Raw genomic sequence first — 15,820 nt, 5'->3', positions numbered from 1 at the left:
AACCTCTGAGCCTCTCCATGGCCCATTGAATAAAGACCCAGGCCTGGATTCAAACCCCTCTGTGATTCAGCCCTCATCTCCCCCACATCTTCCCGCCATACGAGGCTGCTACCCTGCCAGGCTACCCCATATCCTCAGGAGATGCTCTGCTGTCTCCTGCTTCTGTGTCTTCTCTCAAGCTTCTCCTGGCCTGGACTCCACAGCCCCTCCACATGCACCAGCCCCCTTGTCCTTTAAGCCTGTTTCCAGTGTCACCTCCTCTGGATGCCTAATAGGCCCCCATGAGTCAGGACAAGGGACTCATCCCTCAGATTACAGCTTAGCCCCTATTTCATTCTGCCCCGTGTAACAGATGTTCTTGTCACTGGTCTGTGGATACCTTGAGGACACAGACTGCCTTTTTCATCTTTATCTACACATTTGTTAAATGGATGGGACCCCAGAAGATAGAACCAGGACACCACTTGGAACTTCAGAGAGGCAGATCTGAACTCACCCTGAGAAAATCTTATAACAACGTGAATAGTTTGACACCAGTTCTTGAGGATCCTGCCTGGAGATCGTGAACTCCTTGGCTTGTGGTCATCTTCAGTGGGGTTGGATGGGCATTTACAGTCACTGAAGTCCCTGATTAGGCAGTACTGACATTCAACCTCCTTCTCAGGCTCCTCTCTCCACAGGAGAAGCAGATCCCCACTAAACTCACTGCCCTGAAGTCCAGACCCACAAAGTCTCACGGGTCCGCTGGACCTTGCCAGAAGTGAGAGATGGTAAAGAGACATGATGGTTGTCAGTCGCCTTCACAGTCTAAATACAAGAAGTGACCAGTTGTGAGGGCCCTGCTTCGAGCTGGTCCCTCTCCTGCCTTTGAATACTACTTCCTCAGAAGGACCAGGGCTTCCCTGGTGGCTCGGTGGTAAAGAATCTGCCTGCAGTGCAGGAGACTTGGGTTCGATCCCTGAGTTAGGAAGATCCAGGAGTAGGAGATGGTGATCTGCTCCAGTATACTTGCCTGGAGAATCCCATGGACAGCAGAGCCTGGTGGGCTACCGTCATGGGGGGAGGGACTTAGCACGTACGCACGTACAGAAGAACCAGCCCTTCCCTGATGCACCCGTACCCCCTTGCCTCACCTCACCCACCTGTGGCTGCAGCCTCATGGACAGGAGGCACCCTATCTCTGGATCAGCTGGATATCTACAGGTTCACCCCCAGTCTGGGCTCCCGGGAAACAGTGCCCAGCTCCACGTCAGGCCTGTGTCAATTCTCAGAAGGTGTGTTTACTTCCCATGCCCTGCCAGGTACACCCTACAAAGGCCTTTTTGCCCTTCTTCATCTTCTCTTGGAAAAGAACCTATGAAATCATTTCCAATCAGGGAGTCAGTGACGGAGGCTTCCCGTCCCTGCCAACCCTGGGGAAATTTTACTGTTTATATCAGACAAGCTTGAAAGACTCCCTTGACTGCATTGTGGCTAGGCATACTATTGTGGTGTTCTTTGTTTATTTGTTGGTTGGGTGGACTGGGGAGGGAAGAGAAGGATTTCCCAGAGTCCAGACTCGTGGCCTGGGGGGACCTTCCAGGGTTAGCACTAGGAGTTTGGTGAGGTCTGGAGTTTGTATCGGTGAGGACCATCTGCCCTGGCTTCCTCCTCCAACAGGAAGTGGTCATCAATCAGTTGCAAAGCTGGCAGGTTGGTTATTGGAAGAGCCTGAGAAAGCCGTGACCTAGGGTACCCAGTTGGGGAGCACCCAAGTCTCAGCTCGCCTCCTGCCAACCTCTAGGTCTTCTGAGCATTCTCATTTCCGCTCCTTCCTGGGGCTGGCTGAGGTCAGGACCTTCTGAGAGCATGCAGGGTCAGCCAACCCATCTGAAATTTCCCCTCTATGTGTGTGAAAGGAGATCCGTCCAACTGTGGACACACAGAGCCCACATCCTTATGACTCAGCAGACGTGGCTGTCCTCAACTCTGTCCCCTGGAATGGCAAATAGACCAGCCTTGGAGGTCTGACAGCATTAGGACAAATGCTGCAAAGCCTGGGGCAGAGGCACTTCACCATGAGTCCTTTCTGACAACACCCCAGACACCCAGATCCACGCACACAGAGACAGATGCACACCCAGACACCCAGTCAGATACACACACACACACACACACACACACACAGAAACAAAGGGAAAACTCAGATACACCCAGTGATGGACACACATACCTCCAAATATCCCAGAGACAGATGTACACACGCAGGTACCTTGAAACACCCAGAACACACACACACACTCATTCTTCCAAAACACGCAGCCAGAGATCGATATGCTGTCTATGCTTGACCTTGAACACCTCCTCCAATCCCAACAGGTGGCCGCTGGCTCTCCAGCAGGGCCCTCTGGGTCTCTGACCTGGAGTCAGGGTTATGATGTCTAGAGGTGGGGAAAAGTGGTAAACTCTTATTTCATCACACGACTAATTCAACACCCAGAGAAGTTTTATTCCTTCATTTGGTGACTTACCAAAGTTCACCCATGGGAAGGCATTGTTGTTGCTGTTGTTCAGTCGCTAAGTTGTGTCTGACTCCCTGTGACCCCATGGACTGCAGCATGCCAACTCCTCTGTCCTCCACTATCTCCCAGAGTCTGCTCAAATTCATGTTCATTGAGTCAGTGATGCTATCTAACCATCTCATCCTCTGCTGCCCTCTTCTCCTTCTGCCTTCAATCTTTCCCATCATCAGGGGAAGACATAAGGATGAACAAACAGAATGCTAACCACTACTTTCTTTCCCCTCATCTTAGCAGAAGCTTACTCATCCTTACGGCCAGACGAACATCTGACCTGTAGTAGGCCTATTCGGCACCAGTTTGTATTAAACCAGTAGGCTCTGTGGGACAGAAGGTGGGGAGAGGGTGGCTGCTGGGTGCCTGGTTCTCAGGGCTCTGTTTTGGCTTCTTGCCAATGTGAGGTCCTGCAGCTTTCCTTGCCATCTTGCATCAACCAAAGAAAAACAAGCCATTTATTAATTCAGTCCATAAATACTTATGAACACCCACAGGCACTATACACAGAACAGCAGACAGACCATACTGCTCTCATGGAGCTTACAGCCCACAGGAGGAGGCAGACATCAAAAACTCAAATAATTCTTAAAGAATATACTTGTTATAGGCTGAATTGTGTCTTCCACCTTCCCTACAAACTCGTATGTCCTAACCCCCAGGACCTCAGAATGGGACTGTATTTGGCTGTAGGGCCTTCAGGTGGCGCTAGTGGTAAAGAACCTGTCTGCCAATGCAAGAGACTTGCCATGCAGGTTGGGAAGATCCCCTGGAGAAGGAAATGGCAACCCACCCCAGTATTCTTGCCTGGAAAATCCCATGGACAGAGGAGCCTGGCAGGCTACAGTCCATGGGATTGCAAAGAGTCAGACACAACTGAAGTGGCTGAGCACGCACGCATGCCTTCAAAGAGGTGATCAAGTTACTGACCCAGGAGGGTGGGCCCTAGCCCAGTACGACTGGTGGCCTTACAGGAAGGGGAAATACCGACACACAGAGCCCAGGGATGCTTGTGCCCAGAGGAACAACCATGTGAAGAGAAAGGGCAGCTGTCTGCGGGCTGAGGACAGAGCCCCCAGAGGAAACCAACCCTGCTGACACCTTGATATTGGACTTCCAGCCTCTCAAGCTGTGAGAAAATAAATTTCTGTTGTTTAAGCCACCCAGGCTACCTATCTTGTAATGGCCACCCTAGCAAATTAAAACAACATCAAAAACAACAAAACAAGGAACAAAGTGGGGACCGAAGAGTTTGATTCCAGCGTTTACTTCTTCAAAGAGCCGTTACGCCCTTTGAGGTGAGCTACACAAGACTTGACTGAAAAGGCCTGGCTCTCAGCACGCTGCCTCCAGCAGGGTTCTGTTCCTGCCTCCGGCCCCCCTGGCAGGCACCCTCCAGCGGGGTGGGCAGAAGGTGGCCAGCTGAGAGCCTTGGGCCCACACGCGGGAGCCCTTCCTGCTTCCTCCTCTGTTTAATAAACCACTGCTGAGTGTCTGTGCAGGATCAGGCATCACACAGGGGCGTTGGGGCAGAAGAGATGAGTGGGAGGTGAGCTAGGACCCCAGGACCCACAACCTGGCGTCCAGGGCACCAGTGTTGAGTTCCACTGTTGCCATGGGTGTTCTGCTCTTATGTTTCTCAGAGCTGCTCCTTACGCCTATGGTCTCAGAGTGCAACTAAGTTATGTAAATAACAAGTCCCTATGTTTACCAAGTTCTTCAAAATTGTCAAACCTCCCTTACAAAATGGGTCTCAATGAGGCACTCATGACAAATAACACTGATATAATTATCACCAGTGCACAGATGAGAAAACTGAGGCCCAGAAATGGTGAAGGACAAGGTCAAGATCCAAAAGCTGAAAAGTGTCAGGGAATTAACCCAGGCCTTTCGGTTAAGAGGGGCTTCCCTGGTGGCTCAGAGGGTAAAGAATCTGCCTGTAATGCAGGAGACCTGGGTTCAATCCCTGGGTCAGGAAGATCTCTTGTGGAAGGCAATGGCTACTCACTCCAGTATTCTTGCCTGAGGAATTCCATGGACAGAGAAGCCTGGCGAGCTACTGTCCATGGGGTTACAAAGAGTTGGACATGACTGAGTGACTAACACTTTTGGTTAAGAGTTAAGACAGGAAATTGAGGGAAGACACAGAACTGGATTGCCTCTTCTCAATTCAAAATGAGCAGGGGAATGGCCCAGATGGCTTTTCAAACCCTGTCCAGCCTCTGGGATTAAGCCCAGAGAGACAGGAAGGCACCAGAGCGTGAGTTGGCCAACAATGTAGCTGGGCTCAGAAGATGTCCTCAGACCACAATCTTTAGGCATATTCCAAGGGAAGGGATTGGCTGGGGAGGTGACCTGGGACGCAGGAGGGATATTCTGCTTCTTCTCTTTAAAATGGAAATATAATAATTCAGTCAAAGCATTCACACGGGGTGGCACAATGACCTTGGATCAAAGTAAAAGGACACAGGGCAATGCCCGGCATCAAGTCTTGAGGGCAAAGGCACATTCAGGGATCATTGCCATGCAGCCTCCATGTCCTGCCCACTATGGCATCTCATGATAGCTGTTCAGTTATTAAATCGTGTCCAACTCTTTGTGAACCCGTGGACTGTAGCATGCCATGCATCCCCGTTCCTATCTCCCAGAGTTTGCCCAAGTTCATGTCCATTGAGTTGGTGATACCATCCAACCATTTCATCCTCTGTTACCCTCTTTTCCTTTTTTCCTTTTTCAGTCTATCCCAGCATCAGAGTCTTTTCCATGAGTTGGCTGTTAGCATCAGGTGGCCAAAATATTGGAGGTTCAGCTTCATGACCATTTGGGCTGATTTTTTTCACCTTACTTTCTCCCTTTATTATTATTAAAGTACCAACAATTTTATTTAATTTTTAAGAATTTTTTGGCCATACTATGAGGCATGTGGGATCTTGGTTCCCCAACCAGGGATCAAACCCACACCACTGGACCACCAGGAAAATCCCTCTCCCTTTATGATTTTAATATAACATTTGATGGAAAAATGTAGATAATTCCTGTGTAATTGATAAGGCAAAGTAATAAAATGAAGTCCTGTGAGCCCATCATGAATTTCTCCAGAACTTCTCTGCTGACAGCTTAGCACCACTGCTGACCTCTTTCCCATCTCGGCTGTCAGAGGTAGGCTTCATCTTGAATTTTGTGTGTAATTATTGCCTTGTCTTTAAAATACTGTTCTATCACATTGGCATGCACTCCCAAACAAAGTATAGTACAGATTTTGAGCTTTATAAAAACAGTATCATGCTGTCTCTGGTTCTCTGGGATGTTTTGTTCACTCAACACTGCCTCCCCAGGAAAAGTAGAGAAGGATGTAGAATTGGAGGTAGGCGAAACTGGGCTGGAATCCAGATTCCAAGTGCTGCAGCTGTTCCATCGCATGCAAATTTCTTAACTCCATTGAGTCTCAGCTTCCTCATCTATAGAAATGGAGCTCTCCTTTATCTTACAAGGTTACAAAGATTAAATAAAATGTTAAAATGTTGTATATAAGTGCTCCTACTGCAGAACAGGTTTTTAAAAAAATTATTGTGAGCTTTTTTTTCTTTCTTTTTTTTTTGTTTCTAGCACAGTGGTAGAGGATCACTGATCTGTAGATCAGTGTGGGAGGAAAAGCTTAAAAAATTATTTCTCCCCAGATAATATAACCGTTTTTTTTTTTTTTTAGATTAAGAACTGGGAACACAAACTTTATTCAAAAAGTAAAGACATTACTAAAACATATACTTCAGCTATATATTTATGACTTGCTAATGGATGGAGGGGAAGAGAAAGAGGAAACTAGTAGGAAAAAGGTTGAAAACAGAAACTATTGATGAGAGGTCACCAACTGTGTTTCTGACTTTTGAAATGTGAATTAACCATTGTTTATAGTTCTTCAACTGTTCCAATACCAAAGCCTATTAAGGTCTCCTTAGAATGGGACCCTCTTAGCAGACCACCAAGGGACAATTTTTCTTTGGGGTGCAGCAACAGTGAACCAAACAATGTCGGGATGACATCAACTGGGGCACGAGATGAAAAGTTCTATAAGCCCGTGCCAGATGAAATTCCCTACACTATCCCAGTCCTCAGTTTAGGTCTTTTTGTATGTACCTACCTACTTTCCTTCCACAGAGATTCTGTGGCTCATTTCTTCTGATATGGCCTTCATCTCCTTCCAAAATAAGGTTATCAGCAAATGAAAAGGCTAGTGGAAAAGGCAAATGAAATCTAAGATCCGGAGTCAGGAAAACCAGTGAGATTGACATTAAAATGCAGAGCACTGAAATATTTATAGGTGCATTTGTGAAATATTAATGCAGCATCTTGCAAACACAGGGACAGGGAACCTTCAGACTCTTTGAAGACTGCCTTTTAACTGAGCACAGCTCTCAGAAATGTCACTAGAAATGTTCCATCTGCCTCAGGGCACGCTGTGGTCTCTTGAAGTATCAATTGGTCAGTGAAGCCTTCTTCAGAATGCACCCAGCACACTCAGTTCCCCTGGGCCAGCTGCTCCACCCCTCCTCACACCTGGAGGGCAGCAGCCATCTGCTGGACCAGAGGCCACAGGGACCAGACCCCCGGATGGGATTGGCACAGGTGTTTGGCTTCGGACTCCTGGGTATCAAAATCATCCTCAAAGGATGTGCATATTCTCAAAGGTCCCCCTCTGCTCACTGCCTGCTCCTGTGCTTCCTGAGGGATTCAGGAAACCCAGTGAGTGCTACTGAACCCCAGAGAGCTGGTGTGGGTGGAGCAGGTCGGGGAGGACTCAGGCAACAGGGATGGGAAAGAGGTGGGAGGAGCAGCCTATGGGCAGGATGGAGCCCTGGATTCCCAGGGCTTACAGAATGTCGACCCCTGTAGGGGAGATGTCACCTCCGTGTTATTAATTGTTCTAGCTCCCCATCTAGAACAGTCCCAGGCATACAGAGCAAGTCCAAAACCAGTTCACTGACTGACTTGCAGCCCATGGGAGGCTAGCTACCAAGCTGTCCCTACTCAGGGGCAATGCCCTTTGAAAAGAAGCAAGTGTGACCATTTTGTCTATTTCAAAGAAATGAACGACAAGACAGCAACAGTAAAGAACAGACGAGAGCGTGTTTAAGATGACGCAAAGCAAAGGGTCCGTCCATTTCCTGCAAAGTCTCCCACAGTTCATCACGTTGTAGAAATGAGCACTGTACTAGGAATCAGGAAGTCTGGGCTTTCATCAGGCACTTTCACAAATTTGCTGTGTGAAGCTGAACAAGTCACTTCCTCTCAGCTTCAGTGTCCTCTTCAGTTCAATGCAGTAGTTGGGCCAGACAAGTTCCAAAAGGCTTGCCCTTTGGTCATGATTGGAAACTCAAGACTGGATTTGTAAAAGCCACTCACTCCTCTTCTTCCTAGCAGGCGGGCAGTCCCCTCCCCACTACCACATTATTACTTCTTGGGAGCTCCCGGGAGCCCTTGTTCTAGAGCACTCCCTGATGATTTGTGCGTCCAGCCACAGCCAGGACCAAGGGGCCCTGAACACAGTCAGTGGTTCTTGGCCTTGGCTGTCCTCCAGAGGCTAGAGGGAGGCACAGAGCTGGATCCTCCTGAGAACTGGGGTGTCTAGGAACTACAGGGCAACAGCAGAGCTTTCTTCAACAAGCTTGCAGGTCACTCCATTTCTGGCTGGAAGCTTTTCTGAAATCGGACTGACTTTCTGATCCTATGGGGCCATTTTGCCCCGGATCCATTCACTGGATGAGGGCTGCTCTGTCCATGCTCTCATACAACGTTCTTGAAATCTGCTGCTGACAGTGGGAAAGGATGGCCTCCCCTTTCCCTAGGCCTTCCCTTTCTTTTCTTTCCCTCTCTGCTTCCTGGCACACTTCCCCTCACTCACCTTCCGGAACCTCTCTCCTTTTCTTTCCACCTCTTCCCATGTACTTTCTCAGTCTTGGTGCCTCACCTTGACTTCTTTTACTTCCGGTTTGGGTTTCTGGTCAGCACCACCATTCTTTTGGCCTAGAAAGCGGGGCCCAAACTCCTGTGTGGCTAAGGTTCTCAGCCATATTTACTCAAGGGTCCAGGTAATCCATCTGTCTCTCCTTTCCTTTCTCCCTGTAGGTCCTTCTTTGACCTTCTCTAATCATATCCTCAGAAGGCCCCCGCCCCTATCTCGGCCATCACTGGGCAGGTGTATTAGTTCTCTAGAGCTGCCTTCACAAAGCAGCACAGTCTGGGTGGCTTAAAAAACAGAAATTGACTTCATCACAGTTCCAGAGGCCAGAAGTCTGACATTGAGGTCTTGGCAGGGTTAGTTTTCCTGAGGCCTCTCCCCTCAGCTTGCAGATGGACGCCTTCCCGCTGTCTCTTCATACATTCTTCCTTTGATCTCTCTTCTTATAAGGACGCCAGTCGTATTGGATCTGGGGCCACCTCAAGACCTCATTTTCCTTAGCTACCTCTTTGAATATCTATCTCCAAATATTCTGTGGTACCAGCAGAGGTGATGGTCCCCATGGCAGAGGGAACACAGGCATTCTATGCTGGCATCCAGCCTGGTTTTCTTGGGCTGCACACCTTTGAGGAAAGATGTAGAAGGCAGGCACCCTGCAGTCCAGGACAGGTGGTTCAGTATGACCTTCTGAGGTGCTATCCACTCAGCACCCCAACCCTGGGTGCTCCCCAGAGTCATAGGCACCTGAGCTAAAGAAAATCAGATGCAGATAGCTCAAAAAGAAGCTGAGCATCAGGTAAACAAGAAGTTTAATAAAAGTGAAAAAAATTACGACACAGTGGGCTGGCGATGGGCTGCTTTAGGAGGTTTGATAAGTTGGCCGGCGTGACACGCTGACTCCATGTGGGTTCTGGGAGGTCACAGGACTGGTCCCTCATACCCCAACATTCACTCTGTATCTTCTGCCCACAGGTGAGGTATCTGTCTTCCTGGTATAATTTTTGACCAGGCTGGTTCTGAACTCCCTCATCCTGTAAGGAAAGCTGCCCAAATCTGACCTTTACCCATGATGATGGTGATGATGGTCGTCTACATCATTTTCTTAGGGCCATATCCCATCCCAGGTTCTGAGGTGGGCAGACAGGTTAAAGCCCATTTTATGGAGAATTAAGGGCTTTGGGAATGTTGGAATCTCCTCCATAGGAGATAGCCATAGCTCCCAGGATCTCCTGGATCCCCTGCAAATCCTTCTGAATCCTGCATGCCCATCTCTCTTGCAAAGTGCTCAGGGTTGCAGAATGCTCAGGCGCTGGTGACAAGCAGGGTCCAAGAGTCTGCAGAGAAAGGAGACTTGCTGGGCCTGGGTTTCCCTGGTGGCCACCTAGAGCCTGGTCAGTTAGGAGGTACTGCTCCTCCTCCGGGGATGGAGGACTTTCCTCTTGGCGATGTCCTCCTCTGTGTCACTCTCACAATTCCTCTGGGAAAAAAAGAAAAAGAGAGAGAGACTCAGAGCAAGAAGGTCAGAAGATGCCAAAAATGAAGTCATGCCGGGCAACCTGGGCTGAGGCACCTGAGTCAGGAGCCTGTAAACCAGGGAGGTGGACATAGAGGGGAATCCTGTTGCTCTGTCCAGAGACCAGGGGTGGATGAGATAGGGATGGGGAGGGCCCCGAGGCAGGGCCAGACCAACTGCCTGGAGGCCTCCTTCCCAGGAGGAGGGAAAGCAGGCAGAGCCTCTAGCGGAAGTCAGGCACCAGAAGAGGCCAAATGATAATCATGAAAATTATATCTGGTGTCCTTTGTGGCTGCCACATAATTAAGACCACTTGGCTAGTTGGTTAGTGGGCTGGTAGGTCTCCTGACCTCAGCCTAGAGAGAATGAAGTAGGGCTAGCAGGACCTCCCCAAGCTCTGACGGCCACCTCACCCCCTCTGCTTTGACTGGCTTAGGCTATACCTTTAGCCAGTCCTGCCGCGTAGTCTTTCCAGGCCAATGGCTTCTGTGCCCCGTTTTTATGAACTGGAAAAAGAGTAAAGCAGATTCTATCAGCTCCTACATAGCTAAGCCAGAGCAGAGGCAGCCACCCTGGAAGTCACGATGCCTCTTTCATTCATTCCACATGCATTTACTTAAATAATTACAACTATTGAAAGAAGTATTAATTGAGAAAGACTTATGCAAATCATAGAAAAATCTGTTGTCAGATGTACAGTTTTATTTATTTTTATTTTTTTAAAGCTTTTTTTCTGTATTTTTTCCCCCTATTTTTTGTCCACAACTTGTGGCCTGTGTGAACTTAATTCCCTGACTGGGGGTCGAACCCATACCCCCTGCAGTGGAAGTATGGAGTCTTAACCACTGGACTACCAGAGAAGTCCTCAGATTTTAAATTTTAATGCTTCCTAAACAAAAGGATGTGTCTATCTTTCTTTTTCTCTCTTTTTTTTGTTTTTGTTTTTGTTTTTTGTTTGGGAAAGCTGTATAATAGATGTCTGGGACCCATTTCTTTTCTACTTAGAGGATGAGCCATTGGGTTGATATCAGGTGCTGTGTGTTTGAGTAAAAAGAGAACTATTTTAAATGTTCACACATAGACAAAAATTAGGCAAGAATTTTACATTCTTTTCAATTACTCTCTGTTCCTCTTTCCCAATGGCCAGCATTGTATCAGGCCAACTCAGCCTGAGAGGTGTGCCCACTGTCAGCCGTGTGTTTACTCAGGGGCCCCTCTCCTTCCCTTGGCCTGAACCAGCTCGAAATTCAAAGTCGAGATCAACTTTAGCCAAATACATCCTGGACCTAGCCTGGCTATAACAATAAAAATAACGCAAACTCTGCTGAATCGCAACTTTTTAGCATGAGTCAGAGCCAAATAATAACAAAGTAAGCTGGGTGACAATCTGCTTGTGATTAACAGGGATTCTCAGAAGGAGCAAGTCCAGTCCCCTCCCCACTTCTTTTTTAAGGTTAAGAACGCTATGTATTTAGAAACTAAATGTCCACTTTTAAATGATGGTTGTATCTAAGAAGGAAAATTAGAAAATATTTGTAACAGAATAAAATGAAAAGAGAATTTATCACAATTTGTTGCAAACAGCTGAAGCTGTTCCAGTCCGCTTTTATAGCAGATGAGGAAGGTGGCCAGAGAAGGAACACAGCTTGGCCAAAGCCCACAGTTTATGGGCCTCTAACCCATAAGTCCTCCAGTTCCCCAAGCTCAAGAAGAGCTCGGGCTGGTGGGGGGCACACAGGGGCAGTCCCAAGACCTGGGATGTAGCCTAAGTGCTGTGTGCCCCGAGGCTGCCCAGGGCTGACAGGCAGGCTGCTGCCTTACGGCCTCTTCCTGAGTAGGGAGTTACCTCTCCCAACCTGTGCCATTCGAGAGGCCGTCACCACACTTGGCAAGCTGTGAGGAGGGTCTGTCAGGGACCCTTGACCAGCCACAATACTAACACTGCACTTGGTAGCACCAGCACTGCATTTGAGAGTCTACAAGAAGATTTTAAACAATAATAGCTGCTAATAAGTATTGAGCACTTAAAATGCCAGACTCTAAGAATATATCATCATTTAATTCTCATGACTGCCCTGTGAGGTAAGAACTATTGCTAACCCCTTTTTACAAGTGATTTCATTTAGCACAGAGAGGTTAAGTCATGTCCTGAAGGTCACACAGCTAGTAAGTGGCAGATTTGAATCCTGGCAGTCTGGCTCCAGAAGCCATGCTCTTGACATTATGAGTCTCCCATTTTAAATATACATAAAGTTGCAACAAGCTAATTATATATATCATCTAAATATTATTATATTATTATTGTTATTGATAATCTAAAGCAAAGCAGAAGTGGGAAAATTGGCAAATGAATGTAAAACTCTCATTCAGATATCAGCAGATATCTGGATTATCAGGAACTGACTTTGGATTGCCCGCCTGTGGTAGTCTCATTGACCAGAGTTCCCGCAGCCCCTAACAGGCTACAGATCCTCCAGGGAAGCTGGGGCTGTGGAATGGCAGCAGCAGTCCCTCCAAAAGCCCATTAGGAAAGGATTCAAGAGCCTCTAGAGGCTCATGCACCACCCCCCTTGGAGCACCCATCTTCCAGCACCACCCCAGTGGTCACCCATGAACACAGCCTCTGCTGATCACACAGTGCAGAGCCTGCTGGAAGCAGTTGAGCCCCACCTGCTCCCCACAGCTCCTCCCAGGTCAAGGCTACATGCTCCGAGAGCACTGTGTTTACCCACCAGGTCCTCGTTCCGCCTCGGGTGCATCTTCTTCATCAGGGATCGGGTGAGGTGGTTACACAAGGAGACAATGCTGAAGGAGAGCTGAGGGAGGGAGCAGAGGGGAACCGCCAGGTCAGAATGTGCGCAGAGACGCTGGAGGGGTCTGGAAGGAACCAGGAACCCACCTCAGCACCCCCGCCCCACCCCAAACCCTGACCCACCTTCCACCGCCTTCGGACATACTGCTTCTTGAAGTTCTCCAGGTTGACCACAGACTCCCTGCGCATCAGGGCTTGCTGGCTGTCCACTGGCTGGGAGACAAAGCAGAGAGCATGGTGGCTGACACTGGGCTTCGGAGAGCAGCTAAACCCTTGACCACATGCCACCCTCAGCCTGACCCTGGGACCTGCCTGCTGGACAGGACACACAGAAGGACCTCACACTGAGGGCAAGGGCTCCAGATGAATCTCAGCTGTCCCGGAGATGCCCAGGGCACCCCTGAGCTATTATTACCACAGCACACTGGCTGGACTGGAGGCTTGACCCCCATAAAGGGAAAGAGCAGGAGGCAGGGGGGTCCCTCTGGGGAAGGGTCATCCTACGGCAGTTCAGGATACCCACCGTAAACTGGTCAGTTCTGGGCTTAGCAAAATGGATGCCTTGCTAGCAGATGGGGCATTAATACTCCATTTAAAAATAAACGGAAGGAAATAAGGGCTTTGATGGGGATCGAGAGGAGATGGGACGTGTTCCTTTCACTGCCTGGCAGTCAAGGCTCAGCTTAAGCTCTGACTTCTCCAAGAAACCTGGCATGGCTTCTCTGAGTCTCCATTTTCTCATCTGTAATATGGGGATAATGAATAACATTGTGTCACAGGGTTATTTAGGATTAAATGACTGTGGGATGTGAAGTGCTTAGCTTAGAGTTGCTCAATAAATAGTAATAAATTACTGATAGCCTTCCTGTCTTCTCCATTCCATCTTTATAAAAATTATTTTATTTTAAAAATAGCTTTATTTTGATAAAGAAAGAAAGAAAGTGAAGTCGCTCAGTTGTGTCCGACTCTTTGTGTCCCCATGGACTGTAGACTGCCAGGCTCCTCTGTCCATGGGCTTTTTTAGGCAAGAGTATTAGAGTCAACTGATATTAAAAAGTGGGCATATTTAATGGACTCCAGTGTAAGGAGCTCATTCCCTCGTGAATTCCTGCCTCTTCATAAACAAGATTTTCCAAATTCAAGAATTCAAGAGATGAGTTTCAGGGGTTCTGTGAACCTCCTGAAACGACCTGCAGATTTTAGTGCATAAACTTGTACATGGATGTTCACAGCAGCATCATTTATAACAGACAAAAAGTGGAAGCAACCTAAACATGCATCAACTGATGCGTGGACAAAAAAAAATGCAGCCTGCCCAGGTTGTTGCTTTAGTCACTGAGCTGTGTCTGACTCTTTAGTGATCCCATGGACCGTAGCCCACCAGGCTCCTCTGTCTATGGGATTTTCCAGGCAAGAATACTGGAGTGGGTAGCCACTCCCTTCTCCAGGGGATCCTCCCAACCCAGGGATCAAACCTGTGTCTCCTGCATTGGCAGGCAGGTTCTCTACCATTGAGCCACCAGGGAAGCCCACTCTATCCATACAATGGAAGAACTAAATGGAAAATCCATTCATGAAAAGAATGAAGTACTAATACATACTACAACATGAATAAACCTTGAAAACAATATAGTAAGTGAAAGATGCCAAACACAGGATGCCACATATTGTATAATTCTAATCACATAAACAAGCCTGGTGTGCTGCAATCCATGGGGTCACAAAGAGTCAGACACAACTGAGCGACCGAACTGAACTGAGTCACATAAAATGCCCCAGATATCCAGAATAGGCAAATCCGCAGAGGAAGAAAGTAGATTAGTAGTTGCTTGGGCTGGAGAGAGGGGAAAATGGAGAATGACTGTGAAAGGTTATAAAGTTTCTTTCTAGGGTGATGAAAATGTCCTGGAATTAGATAGTGACGATGGTTGTACAACCTCGTGAATGCACGAACAAGCCCTGAATTGTATATTTTCTAGTGAGTTTTATAGTATGTGAATTATATCTCAATTTTTAAAAACTTAGTGTATAGATACAGACATATTTTTCCTCTGAGAAGAGTCAGGAGCTTTGAATGATTCTTAAAGGACTCTGTGACCTCAAGAAAATGAACCACCCACGTTCGTCCATAAGGTCCCATCCAGCTCTATTTTTTCTCTCTGCTCTGACAGCCTCCTGAAAGCAGTGCCTCCTTTTGCACCTCAGTGACCTCAGTGAGTGAGGCCGCTCATGATTCCTGATGCTGGTCTCATCTCCTAACCACACTGTGAGCACATCTCCACGCCTGCTTATCTGTCATCATGCCGCCAGATGTCTGTGGAAGCCCGTGCATATGGCTGAGGCACACTGCTCTGGACCTGATATCTTCTGGCAGGAGGCTCTTTCCACGTTCACCCAACGTCCCTCCTCCAGGAAGGCCTCTGTGTATTTCAAAGCCCAATTCAATTATGACCTCTTCCAAGATAACCTCCAAGAAACAATGTCTCTCCCAACCTGACCCAAACATGTGTGTGCTCCTTTATCATACACAGCTCCTCTCTTGGTCGGCTCTGCAGTACAGTCATCTCCCACTAGTGGCCAATAACAGGAATGATTTTCTTCATGTTTCTGTCAGCATTTCCTCACCACCTACTCCTGATCCAGAGCTTAAGGTGGTGGGTGCGGAAGCACTGTGTGGGTGAACTGTTTCCCTGAGCTGCAGCAGAATAAACCAGAACAAAGCCCCAGGACCTGGGACCTACTCATTCCCGCCCATAAGAGGCCCAGGCACCTGGGTCCACCCAGCTGTGAGACCACGGAAGGGTGTCACGATACCCTGACTCCCCACAGCTCTGCCTGGCGGGACCAGTGAGGTGAGACACGGAGTCCTGGGGAGGTCAGGGAGCATGGGGGAGAGTCCATGCCACCTTGACACAGAGGGGAGACGAGAGAGCCAGAGGCTGTTCACCCTTCCAAACTGGGACACAGTGGTTTGGTCCAAAGAGTAC

General features: G+C 48.2%; 1 protein-coding gene across 2 annotated transcripts in view; it reads right to left on the bottom strand.

Moving 5' to 3' along the window:
• Positions 1-8,689: 8,689 nt before the first annotated feature.
• DAPK2 (death-associated protein kinase 2) overlaps positions 8,690-15,820 on the bottom strand; it is a 142,686-nt gene continuing 135,555 nt past the window's right edge. Inside the window, exons 10-13 of one of the 2 annotated variants that reach the window (XM_010840211.1) lie at positions 12,957-13,046; positions 12,754-12,837; positions 10,465-10,527; positions 8,690-9,985 (exon numbers count right to left, since the gene is read on the bottom strand). In XM_010840211.1, coding sequence (XP_010838513.1) covers positions 9,905-9,985; positions 10,465-10,527; positions 12,754-12,837; positions 12,957-13,046 — 318 coding nt within the window. In that variant the 3' untranslated portion in view covers positions 8,690-9,904. The remainder of the gene's footprint in view (positions 9,986-10,464; positions 10,528-12,753; positions 12,838-12,956; positions 13,047-15,820) is intronic. The other variant, XM_010840212.1, reaches the window with a different exon arrangement.

This window comes from Bison bison, unplaced genomic scaffold (assembly GCF_000754665.1).
Source record: "Bison bison bison isolate TAMUID 2011002044 unplaced genomic scaffold, Bison_UMD1.0 scf7180017864142, whole genome shotgun sequence".
Classification (NCBI taxonomy): domain Eukaryota; kingdom Metazoa; phylum Chordata; class Mammalia; order Artiodactyla; family Bovidae; genus Bison; species Bison bison.
This window is presented reverse-complemented; position numbering and strand designations above follow the sequence as displayed.